A 12,373-nucleotide genomic window follows, 5' to 3' on the forward strand; every position below is an offset into this window, starting at 1 on the left:
GCACTGTGGGCAGGACTCAAAGGGGAATAATCCTCTTTGAGAATGTAGTAGAAAGAACAGAGTGCAAACGTCAAACTCCATAAATCACTTGCTCTGAGGGCTACAGTGTGGATTAAAGTAATCTAGTAGCTCGGAGTTGGTAACATAGTTATTTTCTTCCCCCCTCCCATTTCCCTGAAGGAGTTTTCCTTTAAGAGAGAGTTTTACTGCTTCCTTCCTAGTAAAAATGTAGCTACGTCTGGGAGGGCCAGCGCACTGAGTCTTTCCTCAGCCGTTCACCATTTATATGTATGAATTTTATCTTTCCTGAAGTTCTTTCCCCAAAGCAAGACTTGAAAAGGTGGAGAGAAAAATAAGGAGAAAAGCGAGGGGCCTTGAGGCAACGTGGAAATTCTGAAGGAAGAAGAGAAAACAGTAGAGTCACCACAAACGTGACGCAAGACAAATTTCCGTGTTTGTCTAGGGTGGGGACCCCCATTCTTCCTTCATTGAAACTGATCCCCCACCCCCAAATCCATTCTCTTGGCTAACAAAGCACCATTTGATCTTTTCACTCTAGAAACTGTGACTGGGAAAGGAAGAAAGAAATAGCAGAAGAGAAAGAGTTTAGAAGTAGCCACATTTCTCACCAAAGGATGGGGATTACCACGCCCAATATCCATGCCCCAACTTAAAAATTAAAGTGCTTTCAAATAACACAGAAAAGAAATTATTCTGGAGAAAGAAGCCTGAGACCCTGCCTCGTAAGTTTTGAGAGCAAGACTTCACAGATGCCCCATCTGGAACCCTCTGGACACCTGAATCCACTGTGGCTGGGTCTAGGCTGTGCTCTCTGGTCACACAGGCAAATGGCCCAACCGTGGGAGGCTCAATCCCCAGGGGAGGTGAGTACTGCTAGAGCAGGAAGCTCAAGTAACAAAAGGTGAGTCTCTCCTTCCACTGCCTTCCCCACCCTAAAGAGGCCCCGGGCCCTACAGTGTTCCAGCCACCACCGCTGGGAATGGACGCCATTTTGGTGACAACTGATTTAATGTGTACTCCTCTAACCATCTCAAATATTTAGCTCTGTTCTGCAATAATTCAGTCTGAGCAGAAGACAATTCCAAAGTAAATCTTAGCAGTGGGGGGAACGTCTTGAAAGGGCTGACAGGCTCAGCATAATGAACACCCGTTCAGAGCTCTGTTTAACAGTACTCCACTCTCTTCACAGATTATGAAAAAGAAATATTTAACTAATGGAAGGCTACTCATACACAGGATAATGTATGTGGCCTCTGTCCACATCTTAATCATTTGACAGAGCTGATCCAATAGCTTTGGTCTCCAGGCTCTCCCAGATTTAGAATATTTTTTCTTTAAAGTTCACCACAGAAAATGCTTTCATGCTTGTCTCCACTTATGTGTTTCCCTGGCTGATCACTTGGCCTCAGAAAACTTTGTGTTTCGTGTGGTAGAGGCCAAGAGATATGTTCTGATGAAGTGTTAAACTACCAACTTGAAGAAACAATGAGATGGTGTGGGGGAAGGCCCAGTGTCATTTCACAAGCACGAAAACACTGTGCTTGCTAACTCAGTGGCTCTGCCTCCTAAGATTCTGTTTTTGTATTAACTGGATTTGCATTTGCATTAGCTAAGTGTGGGATTCTAATTTTCAAAACAGCATCCTTATTTGATAGTAAAGGTCCTTTGCTGTTGGCCCAAGGTAGATTCCCAGCCTCGCTTCCCTCCTGCCTAGTGTTGCACCATCTAACCACTTGGGAATTGTTTCTTTCAAGATGCAGTCACCTCCTCCAAGAAGCCTGCCCAGACTCTACACATAGTTGGAAGCTTCTTCCCCTGTTTTCACATGAAAACAATATGCACAGACCTCTTACAAAGCCCTTGCTTCACTCTTGTGTAAAGTAATCATTTACACATCACCTCTAGAAGACTGCAAGCTCCTCAAGGAAATGTCTCACTTATTTCTGTAATCCCCAGCTCCCAGGACACCGAATAAATGAATGAACATGCATCGCCTGGGTGGACACATCAGTGCATACACTATGTGGGGAGGACAAACCACACACCTGGGCCTTCCCAGGACCAGCCTGGGAAACACTGATAGCCCAGCGACACAGAACCCCTTTCAAAAGTCTCAAAAGTGTCCCTATGTACATAATAATTTGTACCATCACCCCGAGTTTGGAGCAATGACTCATGACCATTGCCCCTGCCTGCCCAGAGCCTGTCGTCTTATTTTCCAATTTCTCAACAATGCTGCAAATTAACTGGTTTTTTAATTCTTCAAAATTCTCCCTCAAAAGGATCAGTCATTCTCCCTACTCAAGTCCAGTATCTATGGCCCAAGAAAATAAAAGGAAATACTGTGCTGATTAAAGTAAGAACACACAGGTCTCATTCTGTTTTCTCACCAAATTCCTATCCACACCAACCTCCTATATAAGTGATGACGCTTATTAAACCAGCCCCTCTCCCCCCTGGATGAGGCTGCCCACAGTTTGAGCAGATGGGAAACCCAGCCTCCCCACCCAGGCCCTGTACTTGCCAGCCACATAGCCGCTGCCTGGGGTTGTACCATTCATTGTCTTACTGATAGCCTAGAAGCCCCGACTCGGTAATTATAGTAAAAACTAATAAACCTACAAGGAAAGAAAAATAAACATCTCTTTTCCACATCATTCTCCCCAGAGCTTGAAGAAAACACTTCTGAAAGATCAAAGAGAATCAGACTACCTCTTTTTTGGAAAAATAAATGTGCTTGGTCTTTCACTCCAACACTCAAGATTCTGTCTGGACTCAAAGATGTCAACACGACCAAAGGTAATCAAGAAATATTCCAAAGGTCACAAAAGACGTTTCTAATAAATTGCCAAACTAATTTCACACTGGTGCAGTCTGAATAAATGAAGAAAAACACACTTTAAAATCTATATGTGAGCAAACCTCAAAAGGTTTGAAACACATCCCCATAATAAGCTCGTTCATACAAAGACTTACATGATTCTTTCTGATTTTAAAAACATTATTTCGGGGCATAAAATTAGAGAAAAACCATAAAACAAATACAAACTAAAAGGAACATTAACCATCATGTAGTTAATGATTTTGCTGAATGAGGATAAAGCCTTCAAATACTTAACCTCTTAGGATTCCTCTCATTATCTATTGTTTTTCATTAATCCTGGAATCGCAGGGCGAAGAAACAGAAACCACAATTTGCTTTGAAATGTTTGCCCAAATCTGCTCCGAATTTATTTTCGGGACAAAGTTCATGAAAGCCCAGCTCTCCAGGTAAAATGGATTAAATGCCTTCTAAAGGGAAATAAAATTAAACCACTACCAAATGGAAAGCTTCTAAACTGTGTTTTGGGATGTGAAATTCGATTTGACAGACGCCTTATAGACTATGGTCGATGCTGCATCTGATGAGAATTTCTGCAGTTTTGCGTTTACCTGTACTAAGGGGTTTCTGATTTATGGTGACAAATATATCCACAGCATGTTGAACATGTATATACACAGATAAATATGCCAGTATCTCTTTCTTATGTAAAATCATTGGGAAAAAAATCTTGCGATTTAGTTTTTTTTTTTTTTTTTTTTAAATCATTGAGCTTGCATTAACTATTTGACAGACTGATGCCTCATGGGATCGGACTTGGAAGCTACACTCTCTCTGATCTTTACCAGATGTTTCGCTGGTGGTGTTTCAGCCTCAAGAGACAAAGAGGATATTAATGTTAATTTTATTTATTTAATCACATCAGGCAGATTTGATAAAAGGGAAAATTCAATATTTTGGTAATTTACCAACTCTTCAGAAATATCCCTGGTAGCAAAAATGTTTTGAAGATCATTTTATATTAAAAGCAGAAAGGCTGCATTGTATTCGGAAGACAGAACGCTCTACGTTACCTTTAAAAATGGGAACAACGTGACAGATTTGTCAGTTCCACTTTTAACTCAGGGAGGTGAGGAGGTGGTGATGACATATATTGCTCAGCACAGCCCCATCCCAACCTTTAACTGACTATTAATTGTAGAGAGAGAGTACTCAGAATAGGAAATGGACACTTGGTTGAAAGCCTTCTGCCACTACCAGAGTCATTCTATTATCTTCTTATTTCTTGTCTCTGAATTTTATTCCAAGGGAACACGAAATTACCCTAATCATTGTCAGGACACTGGAGATAATGAAGATGTACTCACTACAAAACACCGCCTCCCCACACCTTAAGTGAAACAACAGAGTAGCCTTTCACTTACTTAGAGTTCAATGTCAGAACGCGGGAGCTTTTAGAGTGCTGGTTCTCACCCCTGGTTTCACGTTAGAGCTGCCCTGGAAGCTGCACCCCACACCAATTACATCACAGGCTCGGGGTGGGATGCAGGTATGGGTCCTTTATAAAGCTTTTCAGGCAATTCCAATGTCAGCCAAGGTTGATAACCACTGCTTTGCAGGTGCTAAGTAGGCAACAGCCAAACAACTTACTAGTCTAAGAAAAATCATTTAATTTCTCTAGGCTTTATTCTCTCTCTCTCAAAAAAAAAAATTATATGTACGAGAGGGCGGTGGGGTGTTATCGATTTTCTTTTATTTTTAGTTAAGAATCTATACTTACAGTTCTATTTCCAACAGGCAGCACAGCACAGAAAATATTCTAAGATACCCATGACAGCACTATTACTACCACCACGCTAAAAAGAAATTAATATTTTGCCATATTTGTTTCAGTTTTCTCACTCTTGGAAAAAAGATAAGGCAAAATACCCATCCCATTTCTTCTTACTTCTTTCCTCTCTAGAAGTATTTATTATTCAAAGGTTATTGATTATCCTGCCCACAGGAGTTTACTGTTTAACCAAGTAATTATGTATTTGCAACAACTATATAATACTGCTTAGCGTGTGTCTAAATATATATCAATTGTATTACACTGTATATTTACCTTTTGCATTTAATTTTTTCATTCAACATTGTTTTTTGAGATGTAGCCACATTGATACCTATTTACCTATCCATCCATCTATTCATCTATAGATAAAAAGATTTATACCTAGTTCATTAATTTTAAAATCCTTTATATTATTTCTTTAAGAATAAACCACAGTTTATCGATTTACCTCATCTATGGACAGTTAGATTATTTGGTTTTTTTTTTTAGAAACAAAGGTACAATAAACATCTTTTTGCATATGGCCCTGCTACTATATACAAGAATTTCTCTAGCATAGACACACAGACATGGTTTTGTTGGATATGCTCATTTTCATCTTTACTAGATGTTCCCCAATTTTTTCCAAAGTGGTTACACCAATTTACTCTCGCCAGCAATGTTAAACTATTCCTCATTCTCTATATCTTCACCAATACTTCACATTATGAGAATTTATTAATTGTTGCCAATTTGAAGGTTGTGAAGTGGTAACTAATAGCTATACTTAGATAATATTTTCCTAAGGTCTCTTCTGGTCCTATAATTGTGGTCACCACATCAGTGCCAAGTCTTATCAAAATAACAAAATAAAGGATGTGATTTAAAAAACTTCTTCCACAGTTTACAATGAATTTACTTTTCCTCAAGAAATGTCTTACTTACATGGCTAACGCTGGCCCATGAACCCATAAATCAGGCCATAAAAGAGGAATGGGGACATGGCCCCAGCTCTGTATTTATTTTCTTGTATTCCATAATCCAATGTTACTTAAAAAGCAAACTGCCCAATCTTCTAGCCAAAGCAAATACTCTGGATTTTGCCAGGCAAAATGCCTGTGGAGAAATGAGTCAATTCATACAAAATTCAAAGCTGTCTTTGGTCAGTGACATTTTCGTGAAAATCTGTGGGTGGGTAAAAGTCTTGCAAAATTCCTTTTTGCTATTGGATAAAATTCATCCAGGAAAAATAAGCAAAATTTAAGTGGCGACCCGCATTCCCCCCAATTCCCTTATTAACACTCCCTAACCTCCCAACACAACTGCTTTCTATTGTGCGTGAAGGCAAGCCATCCATGTTTCTGATGCTGGCAATGGAACCCTCTCCCTCTGTTCATTCTGCTCCCATCAGATAGGCTTTCTCATGAGAAGTACTGGCAGACACAGTGGGCCTGATCTCATTCAGAACACACCTTCCTGGGAACTCGACCCAGGCGTTACACACTCCTCAACCTGATGGCAAAAGAGACCTACGGTAAAAACATTCTCCGTGTGTGCGCTATTGGAACCATTCCTATGGATACTGTTGGGGATGGTTAGTGTATAGCAATAATTTGGGATTATACTTTATGCTGTTCTTTTAGGACCGTGAAACAGGGGTTTGAGAAAGAAACAAAATCTGAGGCTCCATGACTTGTTCTGACTTGAGTATTTGAACCCTTATCACCTCAGAAAAACATAATAGAATTCAGCATAGTTATACTCAAAAGTTTTGGTTAATTCTGAGATTCATCAGTGTTGGGGTTGGTCTAAGCTCAGGGAGGTCTAAATGGAATGATTCGGCATCTAGAAATTGCTTTAGTTAGTAGACGGCAGTGAGTGGATTCAGGTATTTTTAATAGAATACTGCCATATCCCAGTTTCTGATTTAACCGAGGTCCGTCTGTCTGCCTGCCGAGGCCTTTACTTCTCGAGGCCCTTGCCACTGGCTGGGAGTATCTCTGTCATCAGGGCCAGGCCTGGAAAGAGAGCAGCTGGTTTGGCTCTCCGCAGAAGAATAAGAATGAGATGTACAGAAGGGTGGAGTTGTTTGGGTGGGAAAGAGAAAAGAAACCATTCTCTTCTTCCAGTAAGTTAACCAAATAATAAATTAGCAATCCTCCCCCAGTTCTGACACCTAGAACCCGGAGTGACCCGAATCCCGGCGTTCTGGGTGAGGCTGAGGGGTTACAGGCGCAGAGTCTGAGAAGGCACTCTCCCTGCATGAGACAGGATGGCGCGTCAAGGGAGGACATCAGCGCTAGTCTTTTACTGTAAGCAGGCTGTCGCTAAGCAGCCCTTTCACACACCCTTCTTCCATCATGACTTCCAGAAGCACATTGCGCTGCCTGTAGTCATGGTCACCAAACACAATTGGGTCATCACATCTTTCTTGGGTCAATAAGCTAAGTGAGTGAAAATGGTGGCTAACTCTAACGGTGGCTCACAGAAAATTAATAGCCGTGAAACATACGTAAAACAACAGTGGACTGGGTCCTATAATTTAAACTGCCCCGAGCCTCTGTAGCATGTGACACAGCCACAAAAACCCAAAGATCACTTCATGTCTCCAAAAGATGAATGTGGTCATTTTATTTGGCAATGATCTTGAGCTTTGAATCAACTACCATCAGATTTCAAAGCAGCGGGAGATGAAATATTTCAGTTTTAACAATTCTTTGTATCTGGATTCCAAGAGTGTAAAGATTGGTTTTGCAAAAGGCAGAAAATGCGTCTTTTCAGATGTACATGCACGTCAAGTATGATGTCTTCTCTCCCTGGACTACAACTTGGGGGAGGACTGCTAACCTTTCACAGAAAAATTACCGCCCCTTAGCTATAACCCTACAAATCAAGCAGATGCCATGTGGCAACAGAACAGTTTTACAAGACATAATGCTCCCACTATGTAGGTTTTATGTGAAAATGGACATCTTCCTACAAAAAACATACAGTCCCAAGACTAGAACTGCACCATTAGTCAGCTCCTAAGAAACTCTGTTTTGTATAAATACATTTGCACTATAACATGTATTATTTAATGCTTTGTGGGTCTAGATTTGATATGCTGTTATATCCAGCAATCTGAATTTTACAGGTTCCATCCAGAAGTGGGAAGTACGCAAACTAGGGAAGAAAGAAACCACCTTCCATTCCCATCCTGAATAATACAATGAAAAGCCAACCGGAGGCCTGCAAATATTCACCTCTCAGCTTATTCTTTCACTGAAATATTTCTATTTTTGACAGTCATCCTGCACTTTAGCAAAAGTCAACTTTATAAAGTTATATGCTATTGCAAAGTCTGGGAACAGTGGGAAAATGGGGAAATCCTATTGCACAAAAATTAATTTTGCAATGCAAAAAAATGTTTTGGATAATTCAGGCCTTTATGTTTATTTCAGTAAAGCCAAATCCAGCAAACTATTTTCAGCCAGGATTAGTCAGAACTAAAAGGTTGGACTGTTTTCCCTCAGAGACTGAATGTCTTTCCTGCCTGCAACAGGCCAGTGTGTTCCAAACAGATTGAATGGAATTGCCTCCAATTGCTTGTCTCTTTCCGGCATTTTTAACGCAGAACCCTCCTGACAGAGGAAGGTTTTGCCGCCTGAAATGTAATTATTCTCTTCAGTCGTCTAACCTGGCATCTTCACAATGTATCAGCTTCTGGTTTTCCTTAAGAAAAATCACAACACGGGGCATAAGGTAACAGCAAGAAATGCAATTTCATTCCACCAGAGATTCTGAAAACTCTTTCAGAAATACCTACTGGATAGTGAAAAAGTGCTTCCAATACCTGCATTACAGCTATCAACCTGTTTGGTCTGCTTTTACATAAATCAGACAACTTGGCCAATCTGAAATCAAACATAAACATGGCCTAGATCCTTTATCATCAAGACATACTAGAGTAAGAAGGGACTCTGGCCGGGGAACCACCATCCGAATAAGTCCGTTTTCAAAATGATTTATATGTTGCACGCATTCAGTGAACTGTAGCATATTCAATATCCAGAGAGTACCTACAATTCTCAGATTTTAACTCTGAAATATTCCTGTCCATCTAAAGTAATATAAAACACATGCTCCTCTCCTCTTCTTCCCAGAGTTAAGCGAGCTGTTGGAGATTGTGCAAAGTTGCCCTGTGATCCCAAGGGTGATGTCCTGCTTGTAAACCCTGAGGGTTTCTGTTAGGTGTGAAATGATTGCAAAATCACTTAAGAGTCCTATTATTCAAAAATAGGAAACTTTGCCAAGAAACAGAGACAAGTTCCAGGATCGATGTTATGAAAAGGGGAGGCAGGCGAGAAAGAGACACCATGCCCACTTCTTCAACACCCAAGGCACAGTGCCCTCTTGGTTCATCCTCCTTATACTTTTCCACAAAATTTCCTCTCCTTAAAATTCAGTGAGATCCTGTGAGATCCTGCCCCATGGTGTCCCTGGGTGCTGTGATGCTGGCTATAAATCATTAACTAGTCTCACAACCCCGGCGTGTGCGGTGTGCAGGCATGTGGGTGTATGCAGCAACATTTTTACTAGCCAAGTTGCTAAGTGTGAGTTCCTTTCCAAATATCAGAACTACCCCTCCTCCAACTCCAGTACTCGCCCAGTTATTGGAGGGAAGGAAAAGGCCTGAATATTTGCTTTGGAAAAAAGCTAACACTTGCTGGTAGTGCAGCGTGTGCTCCTCTGCCCTGCGTGTTTCAGCCACTCCAAGCTGGTGCCTGGCAGGCGTGGATCTTCCAAGACTCTGGACGGTGTGGCGGTTCAACCTCCCCGACAGTATGGATCATGTACATTTGCAGAAGAGAATCTAGAAGTGCAGCGGGACCTCTGCCGCCAATAATTAAAGAAATCTTTCCTGTCCACGGGCTAAAGAGAAGTCAAATTTCATGGATACCTTAGACCCACATATATCCAAACCCCATGAAAGAAGAAAATGCCCCCTGATTTGTGGCCAAGTCTGGAAGACGCCACGCACCTTCGATGGGGCCCTGTGAACTTTAGTGGGAGACTCACCGTGCACTTGTTGGGCTTCTCCCCGGAGTGGACTCGCATGTGGATGAGCAGTTTATACCGGGCGTTGAACGGCTTGTACCTTCGAGGACAGCCAGCCCAGAAGCAAGTGAAGTCTTCCCCTTTGCGCTGGTCTATGTGAACCTTCTCGATGTGCCGCACAAGTTCCTCCTGCTGGTCATACAGGGCGCTGCAGTCGATCCAGCGACAGCAGTGTTTGCCCCCAACGTCCTCCATCTCGCCGTCCTCCTCCAGGGCAGCCTGGGAAAGGGCCAGCGGCTGGGCACGGGCCACTAGCTCCTGGTGGTGCAGATGGGGGTGGGAGTGGTAGGGGGGTGGCGGGCCTTGGGGGGGTGGTGGCAGAGGAGGCAGAGGAGGCGCAGGGGGCAGGTCCAGGGCACCGCCCGGGAAATCATCCAGGCGCTCGGTCTTCAGCAGGCCACCCGGCTGGCCGTCAGGGTTGGGCAGGCCATGCTGCACCACCATGTTGTTGACCAGCCCCGGCTGGAGGCCCCCGTGCTCCAGCTGCTGCATGCGCTCATACTCCAGCACGCCGTCCTCGCCATAGGCCGGGAGCGCCAGGCCACCGCTGGCCACCCGCACGCCCTTCTGGCTGCTTGGTACCGAGCATGGCTGGGGAATGCAGCTGCCACGCACCCCCAGGAAATGCCCGTAGACCTCGGGCTGCGGGGACATGTTGGCCGGGGAAGCCCTCGACCCGTTGATGTAGGCGACCAACGACGTGGGCGATGTGCGGATGATGGTATTGAAGTCTATCCCAATGCCATCGGACAGCGGGGACAAGGACAGTGCTCTCTTCTTGGAGCGGGCTGAGTGGGACCTGGCCGATGAGTGCCGGGGGCTAGGGTAAGGAGAGTGGCTGTTTTCCATGCTGAACAGGTAGGACGGCAATGAGTTAGAGACGCTATTGCTGGACATGGCTGTCCCAGGAGGAAGGCTAAGGAGGTCCCCTAGATCAATGCCATTCTGGGAGCTGTGGCTGGAGGAGAGTGACGGGAGAGCCCTGTAGCCATGAGACCACTCTTGTTTCACGCTCAAGGCTGACTGACTTTCTGTCAGACTCAAAGTTGTGGACGCCAAAGACTCACGAGAAATAAGGGACCTGGAACAGCAGCCAGAAGGGAGGAAAAAAAAAAAAAAGAAAGAAAGAAAAAAAAAGACAAACATTTTAGCAGGATATGGATTGCTTAAGAGCTAAAAGAACACTGCATTGACAATCCCTTAAGTATTTCCCCTAATTACATTCTCGGCTAAACACACATTCTTTGGCTAAGATAAAACCCAAGGCTTTTAGTTCCAGGTAAATAACATTTTACCAAGAAGGACAATAGAGGCTAATGCTCAGTGGAATAATAAAACAAAAGATCTATTGTTTTAAATAATCTTAATACTTTAATGATAATAAATAGTCCTTGCTTTATTTTTAAATATCTTTTTTAATGTCAGGGGGAAAAAATTAGAGACCAGGGAATAATTATTGATGCCTGTCATGGCAAACCAAATAAGCAAGTATTTAGTAAGCACTTACTGTGTACAGCATACTACAAATAAGCATTGCAGGGAATACAAGTCCAAACAGAGCCTCAGCCTTTGAGCAAAATCTATTTGGTTAAGTAAAACGTAAACTGATGATTAATTTGAAAAAAAGTATATCCTCCAAGTCAAAGGGTCATCCAGGGGACCCAATAATAAATTCACAACTTCATTTACCTGATGATAAGGAATTCTAAAGATTTCTTTAAAAGATAGTAACTTAGTCGGTAGTTAGTCACAGCATCAAATCGCCCCAGGAAAAGAAAAAATACAAACAAAATACAGCTACAATATAGAAGGGAATGACAGCCTGAGATCAAGTCCTATGCGGCATAACGCATTTGGGCCTTGCAGGGTTTAATTACGCTTGCTAGTTGGGGGTTTTCCACGAGTCCCTCTACTGAATCCGAGCAGCTTTGGACCAAGAAGAGATCTTTCCCTTTCAGGAGTTCACTCTCGCAGTGATTTGTCTCCTGTTCTCCCTACGCTTCACAAAGCATGCCCATGTGTCACAAGATTTACCTGCATATCAAAATGGCTTGTGATGTATAGTCTAGCCACTTTAAAATTCGTCCTGCTTTACTATGACATCATTGCCTTAGACATCATTGAAAGCAGAAGCTACATCCCTTGGATGTAAATTTGTCACAAAGAGGCCAACTATCACTCACTACATTGCCCAGTTCAGACATAGTATGGATCACGAAAACCCAGTTTACGCATATGTGCCTGCGCCGGCTTTCTACAGAGAACTTTTTTTCCGACCAAAAAAAATAAATAAATAAAATAAAAATAATTAACCAAAACAAAATATTAAACAGAATGTCTATCTTCCCAGGTCCTTCCAGCTGTTATCAGCAACCTGTTGCAAAGGAGCGGAGGGAAGAGAGAAGCATCACCATCCCATCTGTTCCTCTTACTCCTCACAAAATGGAAGACAGGAACACTGTCTCCTACAAGCATGAGCTATCAGCAAGAAAACATCTCAACTCTCAAATGCACAGTATAGGGCGATAGATAACACCGTTATCGATGTGATGTTTCCACCGAGTCAAGTAATGTTTACCAATGACAAACACAGCAGGANNNTACATCCAGTTGCCCTT

The 12,373-nt window shown here is 42.7% G+C and overlaps 1 protein-coding gene across 1 annotated transcript in view; it reads right to left on the reverse strand.

Moving 5' to 3' along the window:
• The window catches only part of GLIS3 (GLIS family zinc finger 3), a 429,193-nt gene that overhangs the window by 278,826 nt on the left and 137,994 nt on the right, over positions 1 to 12,373 (reverse strand). The window contains exon 3 of the mRNA XM_040620298.1: positions 9,717 to 10,836. Within this exon, the coding sequence (XP_040476232.1) occupies positions 9,717 to 10,836 (1,120 nt within the window). The remainder of the gene's footprint in view (positions 1 to 9,716; positions 10,837 to 12,373) is intronic.

The sequence above is a fragment of the Ursus maritimus genome, unplaced genomic scaffold (genome assembly GCF_017311325.1).
Source record: "Ursus maritimus isolate PB19 unplaced genomic scaffold, ASM1731132v1 scaffold_34, whole genome shotgun sequence".
NCBI lineage: Eukaryota > Metazoa > Chordata > Mammalia > Carnivora > Ursidae > Ursus > Ursus maritimus.